Source organism: Dermochelys coriacea, chromosome 3 (genome assembly GCF_009764565.3).
Source record: "Dermochelys coriacea isolate rDerCor1 chromosome 3, rDerCor1.pri.v4, whole genome shotgun sequence".
NCBI classification, from domain to species: Eukaryota; Metazoa; Chordata; order Testudines; family Dermochelyidae; genus Dermochelys; species Dermochelys coriacea.
In genome coordinates this window covers 114,769,481-114,797,189 of record NC_050070.1, presented here as the reverse complement: position 1 = coordinate 114,797,189, position 27,709 = coordinate 114,769,481, and the positions used below count along the sequence as shown (strand labels likewise).

General features: G+C 39.2%; 1 protein-coding gene across 3 annotated transcripts; it reads left to right on the top strand.

Annotated features, from left to right (window-relative positions):
- Nucleotides 1-87: 87 nt before the first annotated feature.
- PPIL4 (peptidylprolyl isomerase like 4) lies at nt 88-27,709 on the top strand. Of its 3 annotated transcripts, XR_006280030.1 has the most exons (14): nt 182-411; nt 1,593-1,660; nt 1,746-1,810; nt 3,761-3,878; nt 4,920-5,062; nt 7,424-7,520; nt 9,576-9,692; nt 10,943-11,067; nt 11,682-11,748; nt 12,495-12,621; nt 13,687-13,783; nt 14,286-14,424; nt 15,316-15,460; nt 27,286-27,328. XR_006280030.1 is itself a non-coding variant. In XM_038395334.2 (13 exons), exons 1-13 carry the CDS (start codon nt 342-344, stop codon nt 27,520-27,522), a joined length of 1,455 nt encoding a protein of 484 aa, XP_038251262.1. In that variant the 5' UTR covers nt 88-341; the 3' UTR covers nt 27,523-27,709. The 3 variants fall into 3 exon arrangements, 2 of the variants coding, with proteins under 2 accessions (XP_038251262.1, XP_043367116.1); XM_038395334.2 differs by lacking the exon at nt 15,316-15,460 and having other exon boundaries at nt 88-411; nt 12,510-12,621; nt 27,286-27,709; XM_043511181.1 differs by lacking the exon at nt 15,316-15,460 and having other exon boundaries at nt 190-411; nt 27,286-27,709.

Genomic DNA, 27,709 nt, shown 5'->3' with positions numbered 1-27,709 from the left:
CAGACAGGCTCAGCGTACTCCCCCTACCACTGCCAATCAGCGCAGCGCATGCGCCTTGCTTAGCCTCACCCTCCAGTGTAGACAGTGCCCCGCCCCTCTCCGCCCACCCCGCCCCCTTTTGCTCGCGCGTCACACCGCCCGCCCAAGTGAGGGCAGAGGGTGAGGCGGGCGGCGGCTTCAGTAGGGGTCACTGAGCACGCTCAGTTTGCACGGGCGCGCTCCATAACTGCAAAGCCGAAAGTTGCAGCCTCTCCCCTTGCTTCTCCCGGAGGCGGCCGGGTGGGCGGGGACGCGCGGCGGGGCCTGGCGTGTTGTTCTGGTTCCGGGGCTCGGCGGCGGCCATGGCTGTGCTGCTGGAGACCACGGTGGGCGACCTGGTGGTCGACCTGTACACGGAGGAGAGGCCCAGAGGTGAGGGGCGGTGGGGGGCTGGGGAGTGGCAGCGGGGGATGGGGGCGCGTTGGGGGCAGACCCACCCTGTGCAAACGTCCCGCTCCTTCAACTGAGGAGGCCGGAGGCCGCAGAGTTTAGGATAGCGCTAATGGCGAGGCGCTGTGCGACTCCCAGGGGGTGGGAGGGGGGGTCCAAAAGCAGGGCCCCAGTAGGGTCACGGAGCAGATCATGTGATGAGGCTGACTGTGCTTCAGCTCTCCTGGGTGATACTGTCACAGAATGGAAAAGAAAAGGAGGACTTGTGGCACCTTAGAGACTAACATTTATTAGAGCATAAGCTTTCGTGAGGGGTTGATTGCATTTGACTTGACTCAGACGCTCCGTGCATCTGAAGAAGTGGGTTTCTTTTACCCACGAAAGCTTATGCCCAAACAAATGTTAGTCTTTAAGGTGCTACCGGACTCCTTGTGTTTGTGGATACAGACTAACACGGCTACCCCTTTGATACTTAACACTCCTAAGGAATCCCTTGTTGGGGGCTTGCAGTAATCCCGCCCTTTTCTGCTTGGCAGTTCTCATAAAGTGTGCACAGGTGTCTTTTTTAGTTGAAAAATGTATGTTGGAGATTACATTCGCTATACCAAATTAGGTCCTTGATTCTGTGTTTGGGTGGGTGTAAGGATGTTAGGATAAAAGATGCTTACTCTGGTAAGTTAAATGTGTGTGCTTGCAGGATGAGGGCCTTAGTTTCCACATTTAATTTCAGAGGGATGTAGAAATTTTATTATTCTGTTTTTTTTTTCTAATTATAAATAACAATTTTGCTTGGGAACTCATTTTCTTCTTCTACAGACACTATACATCTTATTTTTAAGTCTCTAAAATATTGAGTAAGTGTAATAGTTTTTAAATTGAAAAACCAACATTGACTTTTTCCTTGGTAGACATTAATTGGGGAAGGCCAGGGAGGGTAGAATGTGTGCTGATCTTTGTTATACAACTGTTCATATTTAGGATTCTAAATATTGCTGAATGTGGGATTTAGGAAGGGAAAATGCATATTATTTAGTCTTTTCCATAGATGTGCAGCAGACTTTAGAGTCAAGGTTAATAAAGTCCCAGTACAGCCAAAAAGAAAAGATCCATGTGCAAATCACATTAACAGGTTTTTTAGTAAATTTCAATATAACTTCTTGTAGCTTGTCAGAACTTTCTGAAGCTTTGCAAAATCAAGTACTACAACTACTGCCTCATTCACAACGTACAGGTGAGCATTTATAATAGATTTTTATTTCCTTCTTTGTCTACATCCATAAGTAGACTAATACCTTGTGTATCTTGCATTGTTACAGAGGGATTTTATTATACAAACTGGTGACCCCTTGGGGACTGGCCGTGGAGGGGAGTCTATCTTTTGGTGAGTAAAACCTACCTAAAATGAAATAGGCCTAATTTGGGAGTGTAGTTGATCCAGTTTGCACTTGCTGAATGTACTACTGAATCATTGTTGGGAGATGAGAGCTTCTTTTGGCTCATACATCTTGATGTCTGTTGTCATTCCTCATGCTGTCTATTGATCCTAGACACTTGGTTCTTTTTTTGGGACAGCATGCTACTTCTGTTCTAAATCAAATCAATAATGGGTGTAATTGTGAGCAGGTGATTAGGTTAGGCTGCTGTGCTGTGTCTCCTACATAGCTGCTCTGTGGAAGTCAACACTTTTTCTACTGCAGTGCTGAGAACTATGATGTAATGCACTTATATTTTGCTTGTGATGGAGGGGAAGCAGGCAACTATAGTAAAAACTCCTGTGTCATTCATGTGTCAACTCCGAGTCCCCTTTCCAAGTCAATAAAACTGTTGCTTGGGCTCACATTTTAACTACACTAAATACATGAAGTGTGCTTTTTGGAAATAGGTAATTGGAGAGTCTTGTGTTTGAGTGTTTTTTAAGAGGGATGCATTAAAATGGGTGTTATGAAGAAAACTAAGTTTCTTATAAAAATCAGTTTTCTATAGTGATACGCCTGAAGAAACATTCAAACAGGCAAGATAGAATTCTGGCTGACTGCGTAATCTTCCAGATAATTTTTCCTTTGAAACTGATGTTCTAGAGGAAAAAGCAAATTCAAGTTGCAGGGGGAAAAAACTTGTATTTACCGCATAGTTGATGAATACTTCTCATGTAACTATCTGCAGCCAATAGACTTGCGAACTGGCTAACACTACTCCAGACCTCAGTAATATGGACCTTTAAGGAAGTACACCAAATAAATTTGCATCTGTTCTATGCTATGCTATGCTACAATGGAGTTAGGGAGATCTGGTTACAAACTTTTACCCACGCTATAGGGTAGATGAGGACCAAACTGTGTCCCTGTAAGTGGTTTAACACTTCTGACAGTCCAGGGTTCTGGTGTATTATTGTTCTGGCCTGTCACCAGTCACTCTTGGGATCTTCTCTTCCTTTGCACTTTTTCATATTGTATACTGATTTTTCTTTTCCTGCCTGGCTTCTTGATGTGCTCTGTCAAAAGTAGAATCTTCTAAAAGAGTGGCAGGCTGACTTTGTTTCCCTCTTCAGTTTTACTGTTCGCCTCTGAGAATACAGATCCATTCTGAGGATGTTATCTTTTTCTTATTGCTGAACAGGACAGAAATGTGGGGGGTTTCAGTTCTTGGTGCAACCTAAACTGATTTAAATCCATTTCAGCATAGCTTATGAGTGCACATGTAGGTTCACGATCAGTTTAAAATCATAACTTTGTGTAAGCCAGATCTCTCTCCTGAGGGAGAACAATGTGAGATCAGGATGAGACATTGAGACTTAAAATCACTGCATCGAGTCCTGTATGCCTTGAAAGCGAATGTGTAAAATGAAGTTTGCAGCTTTTTTGTTCAGATGATGAGTTTAAGTGTATGTACAAGCTATTTAATTGCTTTCACTTTGTTTCATAAGGAGAATTTGGTGCACAAGTACCATTTGTATTTGATTAAAGTGAATTATGCTTTTAATTCCCTGCACACTGTACTGAAAGTACATTTTGACCGTAGCTTCTAACAAATTACATGCTAGTATCTACCAGAGATGTCAGAAAGTGTTTTCTAATATGCTTAAAACCCCCTCCATTCTGTAGAATGTCTGCAGGGAAAGAGCTGTTAACATTATCTGCATAATGGGGGGTGGCTGGGTAATCCTGTAGTCACAGTAAAAATATGTAGTGTAAAGTGATCATTTTCTTTGAGCATTCTTATAACATATTTTTGTAAATTATTTTGTCTTGTTCACTGTTGTATAACGCTTGTTTCACTGTCAGCATTTTTTAATCTTGCTGCCTCATAACATATTTATTGTATATATTTTCAGTAAACTCTATGGTGATCAAGCTAGATTTTTTGAGGCAGAAAAAGTGCCAAGAATTAAGCACAAGAAAAAGGGAACCGTGTCAATGGTGAACAATGGCAATGATCAACATGGATCTCAGGTCAGCGCACAGTGTTGGGAGGCTTTGCTATAACTCTGGAATAGCAAAGAGGGAAACTCCACAGGTTTAAAAAATGTGCATAACAATGAAAATAACACACAATTGCTGTTCCTTATAGTTAAAAGGATACTGATGAGGTATTCATATTTTTTCAAATGATTCTAGAGCTTCCTAGTTATAATAAACTCTCTAAATTAGAAGCTGAAATCCTACCTTAATATGTTTTCTTCATCAGGTGCTCTTATTGGCTGATTATTTTTTAGAGTAGCAGCCGTGTTAGTCTGTATTCGCAAAAAGAAAAGGAGTACTTGTGGCACCTTAGAGACTAACAAATTAATAAATCTTTTTGCGAATACAGACTAACACGGCTGCTACTCTGAAACCTGTGATTATGCAAGGCACTGAATTTAGCCGTATAGAGTGGAAATCTGTCAACTTCATAAATTTGTTAGTCTCTAAGGTGCCACAAGTACTCCTTTTCTTTTTGGCTCATTATTGTAGAGCTGCTCAAAGGTGCTAGGCTGATAAAATAATCATTAACAATAACGTTGTTTAGATAGAAGTGGCCTGAAAGGGACAGTGTGGTGGTTAACCTGGCCTAATGTGTAGTATTCCCTATGTATACTTCAAAAAAAATTTATTTTTTAAAATCTGCTCCTGTGCTCCTGGACAAATCTGTCAGCTCCTCCTAGCTAGAGCTGTGTCCAGCTAAATATAGCAATGAGCAAGACTTTTCCAATTTGATTGTAAAGCATGGGTTGCAAATGTCATTCGTTATCGTGTTGGTTAACTATATGGTCCGTTCTAAATTAACAGTAGAGGGCTAGATGCTCAGCTGGTGTAAACTGTCATAGTTCCATTAAAGCCAATGGAGCTACATCAGTTTACGCTCCTTGAAGGTCTGGTCCTGTCCTCTCCCATTGAAGTCAATGGTAAAACTCCCACTTACTTCAGTGGGTACGGTGTCAGGCCCAAAATTATATGGAGATTCTAAAAATTTTAGTTTACTTGTAAACAGGTTTTTTTATCTTGTCCTTGTAGTTTCTTATTACTACAGGGGAAAACCTAGATTACCTTGATGGTGTGCACACAGTGTTTGGAGAAGTAACAGAAGGCATGGATGTATTAAAGAAAATTAACGAGACCTTCGTTGACAAGGAATTTGTTCCTTATCAAGACATCAGGTATGACTAGGTTTAACTTCATAGCTTTAGTGGTGACCAAGTGCTGGAGGCTAACTTATTAGCCAGCCCTCAGATCACTTAGGCACAGATTAGTTTCCATGGAGAAGGCCGATTGGGGAGTATGTGGCTAATTAGCTGATCAGTCTTGAGACTGATGAACTAGTTAAACACCAGCTGCGGGTGATACAGGAAGGAAGGGACAGAAGATTAGGTTAATTGAACCCTGTCTGTTCTGGAATTCTAAGGAAGGGAGATCTCTGTTCTTCTCTGGCCCTGCAGGAAGGGGCAAGAAATCACCGTAAATACTTAGCTGCACAGGACTGTATTGGGGTTAGTGGCGGGAATATAAATAAATAATATGGAGGTGCTACCCACTGGAGAGTCTGAGAGGTTTCTGGGTATCAGAGAGTGGGAATGGAACCTGCCCCCTTACAGAGGGTGTGTTGTGATTTTTTTTTTTCGTAACTGGTTCATTGATCTTTCTGTAAATAGAGTTAATATGGCAGTGATAGGACGCTTGTTAAAGTATCTAGTATGTTTCTTCATTCCATTATTACTGGTAAAATATTGTGTAATTATGTGTTATTGGGGACTTACTAAATGTCTTTAGAGGAAGATGCATTGATTAGATCATGCTGTCTTATCAACTGAAAGAGAAGTTGTAGGCCCCAGACCTGTAAGCTCAGATAGACCCTGCATCTCCACATAGCACCATTGGGAGTTTGCAGGATTGGGTCCATAGATGGGATGGATGTTGTTGTCCAGACCATCCAAAATGTTTATAATGTTATTAATCTATGTATGTGGTGTTATTCCCAGGATATGAGAGAGACTAGGTGGGTGAGGTAATTTCTTTTATTTGAACAACTTCTATTGGTGAGAGACAAGCTTACACACACATCTTCAGGTCTGGGACATGTACTCAGTGTCAAAACTAAGTACAAGGTGGAACAGATTGTGCAGCATAAGTAGGTAGCACATATTTCAAGGGATCATTCAAGGTGAAGTGGCCTGTTAACACTTCTCTAATCATAGAGGAAAAAGCTGGGGGAGGAGGTTAGTGGGTTATAGATTATTGTAATAAACCATAAATCCAGTTTCTGTATTCAGTCCATGACTTAGTGTCTAGCAAAGTTATAAATTTAAGCTCCCAGGCTTGTCTACTGAAAGTGTTATGCAGAAAAATGTTCACACACAAGTGATAGGGTGTGTGTTGTCTTTTATAATTTTTCTGTGAGTTCATTTGGGAATGTAGTAATTGTCTGGTTTCACCCACATAATTATTGTTGGGGCATTTAGTGCTCTGGATGAGGTACAGCACATGTTGACAGGCATGTGTAGGACCAATGGATCTTGAAAGGTGTGTTAGGGGATGTTGATCATTATTGCAGTTCAGATGTATCTACAGATTTTTTTGTATCTGCTCATCTAGCAGGCTCTGGTATTGCTTTTAGTTGATGTGTATTGGTCTGTGGGGAGCTTGCTTCTGATGGTGAGGTTGGGATGGGGTTGTTTGAAGGCCAGAAGAGGGGGGCAGTTTAGGGAAGATTTACTTCAGGATATGATCCCCATAGTGTATAAGTTGTAATTGTTTGATACCCCGGCCTCCCATATGGGTTCCAATGTGGGTTGTCGGTGACAATTAGGTGTGTGCAGACAGAGGAGGCTTTATTTCCATATTGAAGCTGGTTCTCTTGAGGAATTTGGGTGACTTGTTCCATTATGTGATCTACTTCTCTGGTGGACTACACTTGTTTGTTGAAGGTGGTCTTAAGTGTGTTAAGGTGAATATCCCAGACTTTCTCCTTGGAGCATATTCTGTGGTATCTGAGTGTCTGTCTGTAGATAACAGATTTCTTGATGTGTTTGGGTTGGTTACTGGATCTGTGAAGGTGATCTGTAGGTTTCTTCTATATTAATCTCTGTACCACTTTCGGACAGTTCAGCTGTATTTTTGTTTTGATTCCATGTAGCCAAAAATAACTAGGATGCACTAAATGGGGAGTTAAGAGGGCAAGAAAGGTTGAAATGAAGATTACTCATAAACTAGATTAAATGTTGGTCAAGGAATAAACAAGTACATTAGAAAATCAACAATTAATTATTAATAAAAAACACTTGGTTTATGCCTTGTATCCTAGCAGCCTGTGTGCACATCTGAACTGGCTTTATTAATTGTTATGAGTACATAGAATTTAGTATGTAGTTATACAGAGTATTTGTCTAGCCCTGTAGTAGGATATAATCTCTACTCGTATCCCTAAGATTAATTGATGAACATGGAATCAAAGTAAGAGCTAGTTTTAAACAAATTTAAAATGCTGACTCTTGGACTTGACTTGACTTTAAATTTCCCATTAGGATAAATCATACAGTGATATTAGATGATCCATTTGATGACCCCTCTGGTTTAAAAATACCTGACTGCTCCCCAGAGCCTAGCAAGGAACAACTAGATGTAAGTACTAACTAAGATAACAGCTTCTTGGGAAGGTGTTGGAAATGAATAAATGTGCTAACTAGTTGTTTCCCCTATGGCCCACATTCAGCAAAGCACGTGAATAGTCCATTGAAGTCATTGACTACTCGTGCTTAAAGTTAAACGTGCAATGAAGTCTTTTGCAAAACAAGAGCTGCCAATATGCAATTACACATTTCTTGAGTGAGGGAAGATTTCTGAAGATATATAAATATTGGAAAAGGTTCAGAAAAGGGCAACAAAAATTATTAGGATATGGAATGGCTTCCATATGAGGAGAGAGTAATAAGACTGGGACTCTTCAGCTTGGAAAAGAGATGACTAAGGGGATATGTTAGAGGTCTATAAAATCATGACTGGTGTGGAGAAAGTAAATAAGGAAGTGTTGTTTACTCCTCCTAATAACACAAGACTAGGGATAACCAAATGAAATTAACAGGCAGCAGATTTAAAACAAACAAAAGGAAGTATTTCTTCATACAACACACAGTTAACTTTTGGAACTCCTTGCCAGAGGAGGATGTTGTGAAGGCCAAGACTATAACAGGGTTCAAAAAAGAACTAGATAAGTTCATGGAGGATAGGTCCATCAACGGCTGATGGCCAGGGATGGTGTCCCTGCCTCTGTTGGATAACTTGATGATTGCCTGTTCTGTTCATTCCTTATCCCCAGGGACCTGGCATTGGTCACTGTCAGAACACAGCATACTAGGCTAGATGGACCTTCACAGCACAGTTGTACTTGAAGTGACCTCTATGCTTACAAAGCAAATAACTAATACAGTTTTGAAGAAGAGAACAAAAAAAATCAGGGTGTTTCCAGTTGTGACTGTGTATAGTGGGATAGGATGCAAAGACTTATTTTATAATTCACACTACAAAGAGAAAAGCTGTAATGTTTTAATAGTAATGAACCTGTCGTCTGAAATGCCCAGCTCTGGCATTGTTTCCTTGAGATATTCTTCTGGAATAATCAAAAAAATCACTGCTAACTTCTTTTCTTTTTACAGTATAAAATGAAGTTTATCCTTTTATTCCCTTTTTTCAATAAGAAACATCAGCATTTCCACACAAGAAAATTGTTAAACTGGAAAGTGTTATTTCACATACAAGCAGACACACTGATTTGTTTTGTCTGTATTCTAGACAGAAGGGATTTGCAGAACAATTCAGCTTATTATGTTTTCTTACCTTGCAGTTATTGGAGCTGCTAAAGGAAATACCTTCTTTGTCTGGGAGCAATGTTTCAAACAATAAATTGACTAGAGAAGTTACATGTTTTAAAAAAAAGTTTTAACAGATACCTTAGTGATGAGTTTGGTACAGGAACGAACTTACTTAAGAATAGAGGGTATACCAAAATTAGTCTAATATATCCAAGTCTAAACACTGCATAAGGAGCTTGATAGCCCAATGTATTGAAAGTTTTATAATCGGACACTTGCAGAGGAAAAACAGGGGTACACCAGTTATTTCAAAAAATTTCACTAGAGCTAAGAACTTTTTGGAGGAGATGATTTTAAAATGGCCAATATTTTGTTGTAGGAATGTTTTTTGTTTGGAATACTTGACTAAATACAATAGTATAAAATATACAGTTCCTGTAATTGTACTCTGTTAAATTGAAGTCCTGCTAGATGAGGCAGAAATCTTCTTCAATACTACTTGTAAACTCATTTCAATAAAGAAATATTAAAAATAAAAAAGGGGGGGTTACTCCCCTAAATAGAAACAAGCTGGCAGGTATGTTGGGGATAGATTTGGGATAATAGAAGTGAAAGACTCCATATTGTGTAATTGAATCTAGCCCAGGTTGACTGATTGAAACTCATTTCCATGTGTAGGCTGCTTGGTTGTCTGTCTGTCCAGAGTGAACGATCTTAGCCTAATGCTTCAGGGATATAGTCTTACTTTCACAACACGCACAATCCCAGACTGAGGTAGGGTTTTAGTATTAAGAAAAATAAAGGCTTACCCATGGGTCATTACTAAAATGCTATTTTTGTTTTGTTTTTTGTTTTTTCAATTTCTCAGAGTGGCAGAATAAGAGCAGATGAAGAAATTGATGACTTCAAAGGAAAGTCTGTTGATGAAGTGGAAGAAATTCAGGCAGAGAAAGAAGCAAAAACTCAGGCCATTCTTTTGGAAATGGTAAACATCAGTTGTGTTTTTAGGGTTTTTTTGTCTTGTCAGATGTAATTTCTTTGTGTATATGCTCTACATTATGTCTGGGTGAGTGAATGCTTAAGACAAGTGCTTGCCTTGAGTTGCATATCAGAAATGTTGGCCTCATGGATTAGGGTGCATGGTATCAGGCTGCTGTTAGAGCTAAAAGAGTGAACATGGACACTTCATCCATTTGTAGGAGGAGATTTCCAAGGAACACCTGTATCATCTCTGTTCCAAACCCAGGACTAGAATTGGTCTTATAGGAGGTTTGTAAGAGCTTGCTAGAGACGCTTGTAAAATTATAAAAGCTGGTCAGTCCTGTATGGAACTGTTATCCCTGCTGTGTGTTTCTAGCTTGGTACTGGAAGTTTTTATGTATTGGATGGCAGAGTTACCATGAAATAATTTCTCCCCAAATTCACATATTGGGATTGGGAATGCACAGCAATATAGTGGTTAGTTCCCATTCACAGAATTACAACAGAATAGCTGGCTGCTGTTAGATAATAAGCAAGAATGCACTAATAGTTATTTTTTCCCCGTGCTCTCTTCCCTTGGGATGTTTATGACTTAATGGTACTATATGGTTGTAGCTTCTGCAGTCCTCGTGGAGTTAAGGTGAGCTAGAATTTAATACGGCTGGTACCAGACTTTAGAGGAGGTTCAGTTCACCACCTTTAGGAATATTAATGAGGAAAAGACCCACTTCAGTTCTTATTTTTAAAGTGGCAGCAGTGAGTCCTTTCATTGTATGAATGTATGTGACAAATTATTACGCATTGTTTTGTCCGTCAACTTTTTATTATTCATCCACCCAAATTTGACTAATGCCAACTAAGCTCTAATAGTACTCTTGCATAGCATCTTTCATCTAAAGAACATAAAGCTTTTTACAAACAAATTTAAGCCTTGGCATTCCTGCAAAAGAGAGAAGTATTATCCTGATTTTACTGATTGGGAAACTAAAGCAGAGAATGTTAATCATACAGTCACTGGCAGTAGAACACTGCAGATTTCTAGTCACCTGTTTTAACCACTAACCATACTTTTTGGGGAAAATGTTCTCCTTTGAGTCCTCTGAGTTACTATAGGTATTTCCTCAGATTTCTACTGATCGAGTCATGAGGAAAAGAATATTTGTCGTCCCCTCCCCTCCTTTCCCAACAGAACATAGTGCCATGAAATTTGTCTAGAACAAATTGAAAAGCCTTCCCTTTTCATGTGTGCTGTAGGTGGGAGATTTACCAGATGCAGATATCAAACCACCAGAAAATGTGCTGTTTGTCTGTAAACTGAATCCTGTGACCACAGATGAAGACCTGGAGATAATATTTGCACGATTTGGGCCCATTAAAAGGTAACTTTTTTAAAGAATAGTTATAAAAAAAAAAAAAAAAACCCCACCAAATAGAGAACCAATTTCAGTTTAAGCAGGTTCCACTTCTGAGTGCGCTTGCTCTCTCTTTGGAGACCCACTTTGACCACCCTTGTATCTGGATATAGTAGTGGGACAACTGCTGACAAGTTGGGGTGTTTCAGAGAAATACTGCCAGCCTGTTACATGGCTCTTTCTTAAACATTCTTCAGCATTAATTGCAATCCCAAAAGTTAAACTAATAAATTTTTGTCTTATCTTAGTAAAATGTAAAAAGAAATCAGAGCATTAATGATGGAAAATAGAATCTGATTCAATAAGCTTTGTTTTACTAATTCTAAAACCCATACAAATAACACATAATTGTTGCTCACATGAGTAGTCCTATTTAAATCCACTTCAGCAGTTTGAAGTCATTGAGGCTACCAATGTGAGTAAAGATTACTTATGTGAGTTATGGTTGAGGATCAAGCCTCAAAGCATTATAACACACGTTAAAATTTTTAACCTGTTAAAGTCCCTTTCAAACAGTGATAGTAGTCAGCCATTTTCAAACCAGAAGGCATTGACGCTTTAATTTCATGCTATTTTTTCAGCTGTGAAGTGATTCGAGACTGGAAGACGGGTGAATCTCTTTGTTATGCTTTCATTGAATTTGAAAAGGTATGTTCCTGTGGAGATATGCAAATGTTGCTTATAACAACAGTGTAATATGCTTGGGTTATCTCTCTCCTCGCAAACACAGCTCTGTGCTGGATGGAATGAGAATGGGTAATAGTCTCATCTATTGACTGCAGCCTACAAAGGATGTAGTCTTCAGTTCAGGAAAACATTTAAGTATATATTTAAGTTCATCCCTATTTAGCAAACTGTTTAAATATGTACTTCAGTCCCTTTTGAAGTCAATAATTGGAATATGATCAGACTGTAAGAGTTCTCATGATATAAAATTTATAGCTTGTGTTTTATTGGTTGGCTGTTATCACTCTACTGTCTTTCTGTGAGAAAGTTGTCTGAGTGAAATTCAAGAGTATGCCAGAACACTTATCTTTAGCCTGCCAGAGAGTTTAAGATTTTTAATAAAGCCATTGTCTGTCGTAATTGTGTCTAAATGTATTATTCCAAACATAATACACACAAATAACTAATCTGTTTTGGCATAGATTTATATAATCTCAAAGATGAAATGCTTACATTAAGGCAAATAGTAAAATTATATCTAAAAATTTTAGAGGTGTGACGAGTGTTGTGATTTAATCCATTTTAGAAAATGAAATGCGTATTTACTCAGTTGTGGCATATTCATTAGGAATCTCTATGCCAAGAGTAATTCACTTTTGGATTTAAATGCTGACTTCATAAGAATATTTGTGTATGATTTGTTGTTTAATCTTGACTTAAATCTTCTGGAAACACTGCAAAAGGAGGAAGATTGTGAGAAAGCCTACTTCAAAATGGATAACGTGCTGATAGATGACCGGAGAATACATGTGGATTTTAGCCAATCTGTTGCAAAGATTAAATGGAGAGGAAAAGGTAGTTTTGTCATCCTTTTGATTCTGTACCAACTTCAAAGCTTAAATTATTAAATATTGCTCTCCTAAACTAGAGTTGTTGTATAGGACAAGCATCTCTGTTACACGGTTAATCAACTCCTTTCGGCGGTATAATGGCCACAGCTTGGTATTCCTGGCTGCATGAGCAAAGGCTAATAAGTCTTGGTCTCTACTGGCTTACTGCATATTAGAGGACAAGGGGTTTATTGATAGCTGTCATGTTGCCAAGTGTATTTTTTGCCAATAAAAGTCAACTGTTGATATTGTTTTATATTAATCTCAAGCTTTAAAGGGATAATTTTGAGTATTAACATAAAACTGCAGCATATTCTGCCTTTTTTGTTTGCCATTCACTTCATGAAGGACTACATTTACAAGACAAATTGAGTATCTAGGTATTTAATACTTCTGTTGTAGTATTAGCCTTCACCATAAGGTGGCAGCACATAACTGACAGTACTGTTAACTAGTTTTCAAAACTTCAAAACAGAAATATGGAAAATAAAATCGAATATGTCTCTTCAAAATGTTTACCCATGAAAAATGTTTTTCAAAATTTATACTAAAGTGTATAATTTTGTAGTGTGATTCTCTCCCTTCCTCTAAGTTTTAGCAGAAAGCAAAATTTTCATTTTGAAAATGGGAGTAGTAATAGAAATGCTAACAGAGCTGTAAGCAGAGAGATGCAGGACCAGCTTCGAGCACAAACAGAACGATTGCCACTTGGTGCCTTGTAATCCTATCCAAGCTCTGTATCCAATAGGCATGAGGTGGGAGGAAATCATTGCCTAGCTAGGTCTTCTCAGGCAGAAGGACTAGAGACAGAAGGAAAATCATGGCCTGATCCTCCCTCTTTTTTGCTCTGGGTCATGCACACTATAAGACCATTCCTGGAGTTTGTTACTGTGCACTCCTGTAAATATTATTACAGTAATGATGGAGATAACTGATGACAATTGTATCCTGAAGTGTGCTGTACTCCTGTGTCTTGTTTGATTTTTAAGATGAAGATGAAAGCCCAGTTGATTGGTTTTTGTATGAACAGGTGGGAAGTATACCAAGGATGACTTCAAAGAGTATGAAAAGGAATGTGATAAACCTTCCAAATTAACTTTGAAGGAGAAAGTAAAGCTAAATCAAGAGTATCCTTGACAGTTTAATAATCTGTGGCATATTGGCCTGTAATGTAGTGGACTTGCAACTAGACGTTGTGAAAACAGCTTCTAAATCTCTAAGCTTTTGTTGGGCAAATGTTTAACTGCTGCTTAACATAACTATGTGGCATCAGTTTTTGAATTAGATTTATTTTTTTAATTTGCTATTTTGTGTGAACAAGGTATAACACATGGTAAAATCAGAATGTGTTTGTTTTATATCCACTTCTTCCGGTTGTAAATAACTACCCTACTGCAAAGCAGTGGAGAGGCAGGATGTTTTGTTTCCCAGAGCAGATTTCAATCAGCCTTATTTACTCTTTTTTTTTTTTTTAATTTTTTCATTGTACATGATTTTTGTTTAGCACAAAATACTGGCTGTCTCAGTGTTATACTCATGATAAAGCATGGTTTTTGCTTGGTTTGTGAGCTTTTATATTTTGAATTGACCATGATTGGTACCAAATCTGCCCTTAATCAACTGATGTAGCGCAAAGTATGACCTTGTGCTGGATGAGGCGACAGAGGAGGCTAGAGCAAGTCACCTACACTCAGGTAAAAAACACAAGAAGAAAAAGCACCGCCATTCTGACTATGAAGAGGATGACAAGAAGACCAAAAAATCCAAGGTACTGAACTGTCACCTTTTCACTGACTATTTAATTCTTTGTCACTTTATGGTCATGTCTCCCCATAACTGATAAAAGAAATGGGTTCGACTGGGGACCTTGCATGCAAATATGCAATGAATGAAGGACTTTTTGCAGTGTAGAAAGTCCAACATCTTCTTGAACTTCTAAAGCTAGGTGTATCTAATTGACCTTCTGCTGAAATGTCCTGAAAAGGTAGCATAGACTTCACAAAAGTAGGGGTTTCAACACTGGGTCTGTGTTTCACACATTTCCCATCACAGATGAGCGAAGCTTAATCATATTTCATGAGTACAATGTATTTTTAATGTACTTCCTGGAATTTGTGCACATGAGCTTCCTCTAATGTGCAGTCGGAAAACAGCCTCTTAATGGTTTTCTCATCTTTCAGCTGACTCAGAAGTACAAATGTGAAATCTATATTTGTATTGTGTAGATTAGTAATACTGGAGAATTTTGGCTTTGTTGACACTGAAAACCATCAGTTGCTGACAGTGATTGTCAGTAGTGGCCCCACTCCCTGCACTCATCCATTTTTATTCTTGGGATACTATTGATCTTCATTTAATGTAATTCAAGTAGAATTTATTAAATTGGTCGTTCTTTTAGCATTCTTTAACACCATGTATGAAAGAACACAGCTGATTGGCAATTTCTTTTAAAAAGCTCCGTTGCCTGGCACATGGCAGATTTCATATGCCTTGTGGTATTAACCATTGAACCCTTAGGGCACAGACATTTTTACCATCATGTCCTCTAATCATGTGGTAGTAAAAACACCTGCACTTGTCTACACTACTGTTTCCACTATTGGCAGTAGCAATACAGTTCCACTGATGTTTGTAAATTTTCCCTGCTGCTTTTCTTTAGGTCAAAGGCACTTTGTGTTCTGTTCTGTCTGCTAAGGTATACCGTAGCCAAAAAGATTCACTTCACTGAGAGGCAACCTATCATAACCGTACAATGCTGCACTACATATTGATGTGGTATTTAGAACAACTGACCTATATGTAAGGTGCAATTACATCGGCCACAAATAGACTACGAGAAGTGATAGTAAATGTATCCTATTTCCAGCTCATATTGACGGCATATTGGCTAAGCTGTTTGAAGACTGTAGTTTGAGAAGATAAATCAGCACAGTGTGACCAATTTAAAAAAAAAAAATGTAGTTCCTCTTCTGAAAAAAGGTAAAGAAATGTCTAGGAAATTCATCCTGCAATGGAGAGACTCTGTGATGCATGGGGGAAGACAACATCTAAACAGGTTCCCATTATGGGCATAGATACAGGCTAAGGGTGTGTGGAAACTCTTCCTCTTTCACATACAAACATGCCAAACAGAATAATAGACTAGGTAAGTTGTGCTGTCTCCATAGCATTCAGACATGTTCTATAGAGTTCAAATAGCTCTGCTTTTCTACCACTTTTTCCCATTTGTTCCTTTTTTCTTACAAAAGTCGGAATTGACCCCTAAAAATCTAAGTTTATCTGCATGTGTTCTATTTTTCTGTAAGAGCAGATAATTTCAAATAGAATTGTCCTACATTAAGGCCTCACTTCATTATGGAATTGTATATGAAAAAAACTCCCTTAAAAGAATATGAAATTTGCAAAGCCAAGCACTCAAAAGTTAGGACATGCCAAAAGGTTTCTTGTGCTAACTTAATGCAGCTTCCTTGTGCATGTGCACTGTGAAAGTCTTTAATTACATGATCACATGCTGTTCTTCCCAAAGGATCCCTAACTCGTTCAATAAACAGGTAGTTATTCAATATTTCTTTTTATACTCTACAGCCAGTGTATGGTCCCAGACCTTATTTACTGCATACCATCCAAACCTACACTGAATACAAAATTATTAATTTTATCTTGGGTGCTTCTGTGGTGTTCATTACTACTATATTGGTGTCTGGCATATGAGCAGCCTTAATTCTGGCATTTCCAACTCTTGAGTGCTTGACTTTTCAACCTTAATGTTCCTTTAACAAAGTGGGGTTTTTTTTATTTTTGTTTTTGTTTGAAATGTAATTTCCTAATTTAAAACTTTAACCATTCAGTTTCAAAATTTCCATACTGGGTGTCTACTTCAGGCTAAACTTTTAATCAACTGAAAACAAGTTCGTACAATAGTAAGCAACCTTAACTCTGGGTGGCGGTATTAGCTATAATGATCTGAAGAGTATTTTTGTGCTCTTGAGTAGTTTCCATGATGCTCAGATGTTTTTCTGCTCTCTGGTGGTCTTTTTTTTTTCTTTCAGTGTGTTTTGACTCCTCCTTCTTCGTACTGTTTTCTGACCCTTCAGTCTACTTCAAGTTTAAACATTATTTTTGATTCTTCAGCTGTGTGCATTGATTCCAGAGGGTGGGGCTGTAAAGGTATTATGGTTTTCTTTCAGTAAATAGCAGGATGTGGGTCTTGAGCAGGTGGGTTCACTGGCAGAGAAGGGATCTGAATAGGAGCTGGCAGGGTGCTCTCAATAATACTTGTACTTTTTTGTTTGTGAACTTTATTTTCATTTGACTTCCTTCCTTTCCAGTTTTCTCTGCTCTTGGTGTCGATTTCCTTGATTTCTAATCAGTCAGTGAGTCTGTGGGAGGAGTGTAGTTCTTGTCCAGTGGACTTCTGTTGACATTTATTTAAGACCTTACTCACTTTCCCATGTGTTATAATTTCTCATGGTTTATGAGCATAGTGAGCCTTGTGTTGCTAGCAAGTGTTAGATTAGTGAGTCAGCTACTCTTTCTCTTGGACTTTGTTCTGTTATATAGCTGTAATAGTTTAATAAAAATATTGACAGCTAAGTTTGATCTTAAGTGCCTTTTCCAATTGGCAAATCTCATTTGTTTGCTGTTCTGTTGATATAAATGCCTGTGTGATCTCTGCGGTGGTGAGATGAGTTTGCCAATTTGCATCAAATTTGTGTGGTTTCTCTGGTGGTGGTATCGTGTGATAAATAGCAATTTCAGTTGCTTCAACTGTCCTTTGCCAAGTAATGCCCCTAAGGCTAGACTGCTTCTAATTCCAAACCTCTAAGGAGCTTGCAGATAAGGGCCATTTCAAAATAAATTAAAACTGCCACAGATTCCCTTCCCCTATTTCCTCTTCCCTTTCTAAACCTCCTGCTGCAACCCAGTGTGGAATTCCACCACCCCAGCGTTTCACTGGTCAAAGAAATAGGATGAGCAATATTTAATGCTGGACCAATGACAGGCCTAAAGTCCAACATGAGATAACTAAAAGGAGTTAGCCAATGAGGGATTTATTCTATCTGCATATTAGGAACCTTCCCCCTCCCTTTCCAATGCTGTGTGACATATGTTCGTAGCTCTGCTATGTCACAAGACACTGGATCTTAAAATCCGTTATCATTTTAGTAACTGCGGTTTCTAAGATTTATCTTTCTCTGTGCCAATACATATGTTTACATGCTGAGAGAATTAAAAAAGACACAAAATAGATTCGCAAAAAGAAAAGGAGTACTTGTGGCACCTTAGAGACTGACAAAAATTTATTTGAGCATAAGCCTTCGTGAGCTACAGCTCACTTCATCGGATGCATTTCCAATCAAGTGAGCTGTAGCTCACGAAGGCTTATGCTCAAATAAATTTGTTAGTCTCTAAGGTGCCACTAGTACTCCTTTTCTTTTTGCAAATACAGACTAACACGGCTGCTACTCTGAAACCTGTCATAAAATAGATTAAAATCTTTAAAATGTTAAGATACAGATTTTACACATGGATAAGATTATTAAAATATGGCCTTTCCTTTTCCATCCACGCAGCTGAAACTCTCATCCAGGCTCCAATCATCTCGCATGTTGATTGGGCAATATCCTTTTCTCTGGCCTTGACAAATACAATCTTGCCCTTCTTTTCAGCAGCATTCTGAATGGATATGAGATCATTTGCATAGCCTGTCACTCACATAGCCCTCTTTGCATCTCTCCTCTGACTCCTCCTTATCTATGGCATCAAACATAAGCTGCTTGTCTTCACTTTCAAGATCTATCACAGCCTGTCCCCATGCTACCTGTCATCTCTCCTTCACAGTGGAGATGTCAACTCCCACCTCTGATTGGCCCACAATGCCACCTCCATTGCACACTTGTTAAATTTTCAAACCAACACCCTCATGCTTGTCCCTATACTGCCTCTCATGTTTGAGCCGCTCTGCATAAATATCTGCAAAGCTACCTCATCGGTCTTCAAGTCCCTCCTTAAAATTCTCCTTTTGCCCTGAGGCCTACAAAAAACTTAGCAGTTAGGCTGTTGGTGTGCTAAGACTATTGCCTGTCATGCAGACCAATACATTCTTGTTTCCTTGTACTATATACATCTGTTGCCTCTTGATTTTAGACTTAGCTTGTGAGATTTCTGGGGTTGGGACAAGCTTTTTGTACAGCACCTAGCACAAGAGCGCACTGGCCCATGACTAGGGCTCCTAGGTGCTATAGAAATACAGTACAAGTAATTAATAATCAAGTTAAATAGCTATTCTTTAAGATGTAACAAACTCATGCTAATAGCAATCTATGTATCATGCAATCACTTACTGTACAGTTTGTGTAATATGTAATGTACACATGAAGTACCAATGGTAAATGAGAGAAGAAAATATAGGGATTATGCACAATGGCTGGTGAAATATAAAGGATTGGTCAGCATGATGGTTACCCGACTCATGAGAGGCAAAACCGCTTTCAGGTTCTAAAAGTAATCCTAAACTTGTAGCAATAAAATATTTGTTCCCCCCCATGGCATCATGTAATCTGTCACATTTTTACAGAAGAACAATTTTTTAAAGTTTTTTTTTTTTTTTTAAATTGTATCCCTTTTCAGATCTTCTTTTTATAAAGCCAGGTTCTCTTTGTACTGTAGGTTCATCTTATACAGGTATCAAAGGGAGAGGAAAACTAGTCAATGTGTTCTTAGAACCGAATACAAAAAATTACACCCCCCCCCCCCCCAAAAAGTTTTCCTCGTCAGTAGTGTTTGTAATTTTAAAAGTCCTATATTTCTGGGTCTCCCAGAATAGAAATGCTGCATGTCTTATTGGAAAGCTGGGTATCTCTTGGGTGTGGAGTAAACTTCTAGCCCTGCTGGTTTTCAGGACGTCGGATCTTAAACTTTGATCTGTCGGGACTAAATGTTGCTTGTCCAGGGCTTCAGGCCAGTTAATTTTTGGGAAAGATGGAGGGAAATTCAATAGATGCGGGATTGGGAGAAGGAAACACTTTGTTTGTAGCCAAGTCAAATACAATAATAAATAAAAGTGGAAGTTAAGAGCTCTTCAGATTCTGTTTGTAGTAATTCCCATAGATCTGGGTTAGTGCACAGAGTGTGATGCAAATACAATATCACATGGCTGTCACCTACGTGTGTACCTGTCTATATAAATGTTTTTCTTTGCCCACAATGCTCAGTTGGTTTTTTCCTAGGCACCTTGAAACTAACGCATTCTGTCTGAATTTAGTCTCAAAATTCAGTAAATAGGATGTTCTCTTTAGCCTTCATTTTATTATCATTGCACCCAAAAATAAGACAAATTTACAGCAGAAAAAAATGATAAATGTTTAACCACCAGTCAGTCTACTTTGCTGAGAAGCAGTGATAGAATAGCAGAAATCGTTGGATCCATAGACTAGGATTGAATGTAGCAGAATAAGCATTTACAGATGTAATGATGTATCTAGCCTGTTGGTCTGACTCCCCATAGGAATAAGTGGTGGCGTGAGGCAAGCTGTTCCTTTTCTGGAAACATAAGAACCATAGCTTCCTTCTAGTTAAGCAACTTCTAAAATGTCACAATGGTAACTAGCATCAAAGTGAAGAATCTTAAAGCAGCTGATGAAATGTTATAACTTGAATGAATTTTTTTCAAAATTCTGCACCCTATAATCAGAGCCTTAAACATCTGACTTTCAATTACAGGGAATAAGCAAGTATCTGATAAATTCTTGCTTAACTGTGCCAATTTCTGTATAGTATGAGTGTAAATATTCCTCCACTTCAGACATTTAGTGACTGGTTTATGATGGCATAGAGAGTCTAAATGACCTAATGGGCCTCTTTCTTTTTCTTAATTTCTGATATTCTGTTACTACGTTAACTTCTCTTATAGCTGATAGGGCAGATATATCGGTTTCTTAAATTTCATGAATGATAAAATTATCAGGAAAAGAAAAGTACAACAGCATCCATACTGCCTTTTCATTATACAGCCAATTTAAATTAGCATTTTCTGGGATTAACATTTTTCCTTCGCACTTAAAATTAATTCAACAATTTAAAATTCCCCTTGCTCTAAGGATAGGTAAATAGAACCCAAGTACTGTAGTTGGATTATCCCTCACCAACTCCCCGTTCAGTATTGTCCACTTAAAACAGGAATGTTTGATTCTAAATCAGATGCATGTTGACTGCACATTTTAACTTAATTTCCAACTTGCTGTTAGAAAAATCTCTTTTCTATTTCTCCTTGAGAAGTTAAACAGGGTCATAGACATAACCTTTTCTTGTCACTCATGACAGTGATGTGCAATGCAGAAAACCCTAGGGTAGGAAAAGTTAATTTAACATACTTGACTGTAGAAGAATAGTACTGCTGGCTCTCACTGTCTTTCGTGAGATTTACTGTTCAGTCAACTAAACAAACATTACAGAAAATACTACAAAATTATGACTGAATGCAACCATATGTATTTAAAAACTTAGATAAAGTGGAGTTAAGGTTGTAAATTACTTAAAGGAACAGAGATCCTATAGAGATGCATAGTAGTTTTTCTTGGAAAATGCAAATGTTAGCCTCTGTATTCAAAGATAAGATTACACTTAAAGGGGAGAAGTATAGAAAAAAATAACTAAGGATCAAAAAAAGCTCATGACGCAACAGTAGAATGTGACTCCAGGTCTGAAGGCTGTGTAATGACCCTCTTTAAGATGCCATGGCTAGCTCAGTCAATAGAGTGATCACTCTTAATTTTAAGGTAGTTGGTTTGAACTCCATGTTGAGGACATACCTCAGACTCTCTGCGGAAAGGTTTATTTAAATTCTATGGCCTGTATTATACAGGAGGTCATAGATGAGATGATGTAAAGGTCCTTTCTGGCCTTAATCTGTGCAACAAGAAACCTTTGTCTCCTTCTACCCTGCCTACCCAATTCCAAGCTGCTTATGAAGGAAACTTTAATCAGGGGATCTAAGAAGTTTGCCACCTGTGGATTGTATTTAAGATGGCTTTATTCACCTGAACAGATGACCACTGAATAATGTAGGGTCGTGCTATGTGATTACGATTGTTGCAGGAGGCAGGTGTCCAATTATTTTTCCTTTAACTTTGTTTCTGTCTTCAGGTTTTATTCTGCTTTCTATCACTGTAGTATCTGAGAGCCTTTCATGATAAAATTGATATTTAAGTCCTTACTTGCCTTCATGGAGTCTCTGGTGCCTCTCCCCATTCAGGTTAAAAATTCTGCTTGGGGTTGGGTTTTAGGTTTTTATTTTATTTACATTTTTGGTGTGGTAAAAAACTCAACCACACTGTCAAGGTAGTATCCTTCATTTGTATTAATATATAAAAATACTTCAGAAAATAAGGGAGAGATGTTGTTTTTATACATAGTGCTGACATAATTATCTTTCTGTAGAATAGTTTAACTGTCTGAGGTAAGTTTTCAGTTAATGTAATTTTATTAACATCATGATAAAGATGGCGAACAGCTACGAGAGTTCATAGTGATATATCACATATTGAAGTTATTGTATCTCCAAAATGAATTGATTATAAAAAGATTACTAGCAAGGTAGATTTTACATTTCTGTAGGTTTCTGAATCCAGCTCTTGTACTTCTATAAAGTTTTTTTTATTCTGATTTTATTATCATTACCAATTACCATGTCAGCAATTCTTGCATAACTGTATAAAGGGCATATCCCTGCGCTGCAGGTGAACTGCGCATGGATTTAATAAAAAAGCTTTTGAAATGTATGTGGATTCTTCAACTGTACAGGTTAAAGGGGGAAACATTCCATGCTATCTTGCTTCTCTTTTTAACTCTCATGACACATGATCCTACTTGGATCACTGGCTCATCTACTTGTTGCCTCCACCACATGTTGTTTCCCAGGGTTGCATTCTATTGACTAAACCATGAGACTATCTTTTCTCTTCCTGCAATCCCATGCCTCAGTAACTACACACCCATCTTCTGCAACAAATAAGGCGGGGTCCTATGAACAGCCTCCACTACACATCCCTTTTTCATCCCCAGTGCGGATCCATTCTGTGCATTAAATAAAGCAAGGATCCTGGGGGGTGGGAGAATCGTATGTGATCCTGTCACTAAAGACCATGTCATAACACATATGGGCAACGTTGCTGAATTAAGGTGGCAACCTTAATTCTGTCGTTCCTAACTTTTGAGTGCTTGAGTCTTCAGAATGTTTGCAGTCTTCAGAATGTTCTAGGAAATTACATGCACAAAACTACACCCAAAGTTAATATTATGTGGACCAGTCGCTAAAGGGGAATTGAGAGAGACATTGGCAGTGAATTTCACAGCTATACGATGACAGCAGAGACTGTAGAGACTCAGAACAATTCCATCATAGGGCCTAATCACATCAGCCACACTATCAGAGGCTCGTTCACCTGTGCATCTACCAATGTGATATATGCCATCATGTGCCAGTAATGCCCCTCTGCCATGTACATTGGTCAAACTGGACAGTCTCTACATAAAAGAATAAATGGACACAAATCAGATGTCAAGAATTATAACATTCAAAAACCAGTTGGAGAACACTTCAATCTCTCCGGTCACTCGATTACAGACCTGAGGGTGGCTATCCTTCAACAAAAAAGCTTCAAAAACAGACTCCAACGAGAGACTGCTGAATTGGAATTAATTTGCAAACTGGATACAATTAACTTAGGCTTGAATAGAGACTGGGAATGGATGAGTCATTACACAAAACTATTTCCCCATGGTATTTCTCCCCCCCACCACACCCCCCACTGTTTCTCAGATGTTCTTGTTAACTGCTGGAAATAGCCTACCTTGCTTGTCACCATGCAAGCTTTTCCTCCCTCCCCCCTGCTGCTGGTGATGGCTCATCTTAAGTGATTACTCTCCTTACAGTGTATGATAAAACCCATTGTTTCATGTTCTGTGTGTATATCAATCTCCCCTCTGTATTTTCCACCAAATGCATCCGATGAAGTGAGCTGTAGCTCACGAAAGCTTATGCTCAAATAAATTTTAGTCTCTAAGGTGCCACAAGTACTCCTTTTCTTTTTGCAAATACAGACTAACGCAGCTGCTACTCTGAGAACAATTCCAGGTTCTGTAGGAGAATCTTCTCAAGTGGTTCTATACCCTTCTTCCTCTGCCTTTCCTGACTCCTTTTGCTCCACTTTGTCTGTTCCACTCCTGACTCTCCCAGTCTCCATCTCCATCAAGTCCAAAAATTCCCCTCCTACTACCAAAGCTCCTCATCTGATCTGTTTTTCCTTTTTTCTCCTCCCCAGGTTCCCTGTCCCAGTTTACTCCATCTGTTCCACACTTCAGTGTGAGAAAGATCTTCAGGTGGCATAAAGCTGGGACAGTTCATGCTATGCCACTCTTGCCTATGCTGCAGAGCACATGGCCAGACAGCTGTGGAAAGAAACTAATACAACACTCTTGTGAGACTAGTATTACCCCCCATTTTAACAGTAGAGAAACTGAGGCAGAGGTGAAGATGCTCTGTGATCCCCAAACAAATTAATCTTTTGTAGCAGCGCATACTACTTAAATAAAGAGCATACTGTCGCGCTCACATTTTTCAGACTGCTTTAGATTGTGTAGCCTGATGTCCTTCTGCAGCAGCTGCTGTGTTCGTGTGAGGGCAGCCTGGAAGTATCTTTCACATAGGTTATGGACTCAACGGCTGTGACCTATATAATCACTTAATTGTATAGATTTTTCTCTTGGATTCATGTAATCTCAGTTTTATGGTTTACAACCACAACTTAAAAGATGAAGGGTTTCTCTCTGTTCCCTTACACTTGTGGAGTTATAATTGTAAAGGAAGTGCTGCAGTTTTTGGCTTTCTTTTGTCAGAAAAGGTTTCCATTTAAAGTTGTGGATTTAAGTCTAGAAATTTGGCCACTGAGGTCCAGTGGGAGTTCGTTGGGGACTTGCCTTGAATCTAAGACCTGGTTTACACACAGCTGCACGAGTTGCATTAAATTGTTCATTTACAATTTAAATACTACAGGCATTGGTGTTGCAGTGAAATTAACTGTGCTTTAGGGCAGGTGAGCTTTGGTAAACATGTGACACTTGTGTTTGATACACTAAAGTTAATAGGTTTGAGAATACAAGCCAACCTGTTTGCTGTGGTGTCCATATAAACACCTGTTTGATCAGTGTACTATTGATTTATATATGTTGATCTTTATATCTGTAGTACATGTGGACTGGGTATATGTCCTTTATTTAAAAGGCAAATTTATACTTGCCCTTATGGTAAGGGATAGTTTACAACTATGACTGAACAAATGTTAAGCACGTTTCTTCCTCTTTGGCAATGACTACATTGTTTGTGTGGCTTTTTTTTTTTCTGATATTTGCATATTGGTGAAGTATCCTTCGTTCCCAAGCAAGCTACAACACTGGCTTGAAGAGTACACAAAATGGGGTTAGAATATAGACTTTCACAAAACCTCTTAGGAAGTGTATGCATGTGTGTTTGGGGGGAGGGAAGGAGCTGAAGGAAAAGAAGGGTAAATAGTCCTTTTCAGATCTTGAAATAAAAAATCTCACTTCTGGGTAGTTTAATAATTGTGCAAACAGTAAAGCGTCTATTTTTTTTTTTTTAATGAAAGCAACCAGAACATCTTACGGAAAAGCTTGGGGTTTGAAATGATGTGGCCTCCATCTTAATCATTCCAGAAATGATATGTTAAAAGGCCTGTTTGTCTTCATTTGGCAGACATTTCAGTGCCAAATCAGTTTCTTAATCTTCCTAAAATGCAAATTCTCGAACGCTTCTGACAAAAGCTTTGATGTGTTAGAGCTTGTAGGTAAGTGCCGCAGGCTGCTCAGTTCTAATGCCAAATGGCATTTTGAATAATGTTACTTATGAGCTTTTGAATAGCAGTTGTTCTGACTTGTAGTGTCTGAAATTTCCCTAGTTTAACTAAGTAACATTATAGAGCTTTGCATAATCAGTGTTGTGCTGATACAAAAGAGAGAAGGGCCTGAACCAAAAGCCTGGATCCAGACACCCCCATTGTCAGAATAATCAAAATCCAAACCCAGATCTGAATTTTGCAAATAACTCCAATTGTGATTAACAGGCCAAACAAAAGCTCTGGAGCTGAACCCCGACCATTATTACCAAGTTACCGCTTGCTTTGGTTCATGACCTTAACCACAAGAACTAACCACTATTTGCTATTCTTCTTTCAGCTAATGCAGTCCAAAGATAGAAGGCCTTAGAGCAGTGTTGGTCACTTACTAGCCCCCAGACTGGATGTGGCCACAGAGGCCTGCCATTTGATGGGCTTGGTGTCAGCTGTTCTGCCCTGCTCCTTGCAGGGGGCTCTACTGTAAGGGCGGCCTTGCTACCTGGCTCCAGCTCCACTTTGGGAGCTCTGGCCCCAGGCTCCCCTGCTGGTCCTGGGTGTAGTGTCCCCATGCTGACACCTTTTGAATATCATCCTGTGCCAATTCAGAGAATGCTTTGCATCTGGGGAGCGAAAGGGGCCACTTGGCAGGGGCTGGAGCTGTGTGGAGATTTAGACAATGCCTCATGGGCAGCTCCCCTGCCAGGCAGCCCCTTTCACTCCATGGCTGCAATGCATCCTCCAAACCAACATGTGCTGGCCTGGATGTGAAGGCATGCAAAGAAGTTGAAGCTTGGACCAGGAGCAGAGTACAGGGGCTAGATCTGCTGGGAGCCCAGGCCACAGCCAGAGCTGAGTAGCAGAACCATTCTTGGTCAGAACCTGGGTGGATCTAGAGCTGAGTAGCAAGGCTGCCCTTGGCTAGATGGGAAGCCAGGTAGCAGGAGTCTTCTTACAGCAGAGTCCCGAGCTGAATGTAGGCAGGGGGAGGTGGGGATGGGACAGGCTCTAGGGAAGTCTCACCCTGTTCCCCTGGATTTCTCCCAGCTCCCCCCTGGCACATGCAGTAATAAGGAGGCTCGTGTCTTCTGCAGCTATTCCCCCTTCCTCTCGCCACCATTGGACTGAAAATCCCGATTACCTGAATGAGCATAGGGGACACACTGCTTATTCAGATAATCATGATGTTCGATCTATTGAAATTCAGATAAACAGACCACACTTATACATGGCATGACTGTAAGCAGAAGGCAAATAAACGGAAGTGCATCCCAAAGCATGCCCCTGATTGAACTAGCAGTCTGCATGCTATTAAAAAATCAGCCAATGTGCCATCTTTGGCACATATGCCATAGGTAGGCAATCCCTGCCAGCTGGGCAAAGAATTGACATGCTTTCACTAAAGTGCAAACACCTGAAGAGCCATTTGGCCCCCCCCAAGATTTGGACATTGCCTTTTCTGCACATCCCCTCCACCCCCCCCCAAGAAAATGTAATTGAATACCATTGCCTTAGAGGTAGCACTTCTTGGTGTTGCTGCAGTTTATTTAGCCACATTTATTTCACATTAAATGCTTCACATTATGCATTTGGATTGCTTAGTAGTAGTACAAGCTTTAGAAAGCCAAAGAGCGGGTCTTGCCTACTTTCTTGTTCTGTTTTATACCCTTTTAATATTTTTACCCCTTCATCTATAACTGCATGTCACCATACTTCCTTGACAGGACTCTGACCGACGATATGAAGAAGAATGCTGTAGAGAGAAAAGGAAGAGTGAAAAGAGAGACCGACATCAAAGTCGCAGTCGCAGCCAGTCTCGGGACAGAGACAGCCACTACAGTTCCAGCAAATCTAAAGACAAATACCGAGGAGAGCTTTGGGAAAGAGAGCGTGATAAAAAGAGAGACAGAAGCAGAAGTCCTAAGAAATCCAAAGATAAGGAGCGGTCCAGATACAGATGATTTCCCCTTCTCTTTTTATATTTGTATAATGCATTGGAAACAACTGTGAGGGTACCAGAGCAAAGCTGTTTGCCAGTGCTGCTTGATCTTTCAGTTCCAGGAGTGCCCAGTGTAATGTGTAACCTTTGATAGCGTAGAACACTACTTGGTTCTGGATGACTGTCTCAATAAAGGATTTTGTATTTTA

What these genes read in the sequence shown, in the direction of transcription:
- PPIL4 (XM_043511181.1), top strand. Translation starts at nt 342, where the DNA reads ATGGCTGTGCTGCTGGAGACCACGGTGGGCGACCTGGTGGTCGACCTG. An exon ending in ATGATCAACATGGATCTCAG is followed by an intron (nt 3,879 to 4,919) that starts GTCAGCGCACAG and finishes TTGTCCTTGTAG; the next exon opens with TTTCTTATTACTACAGGGGA. An exon ending in GATTAAATGGAGAGGAAAAG is followed by an intron (nt 12,622 to 13,686) that starts GTAGTTTTGTCA and finishes TTGTATGAACAG; the next exon opens with GTGGGAAGTATACCAAGGAT.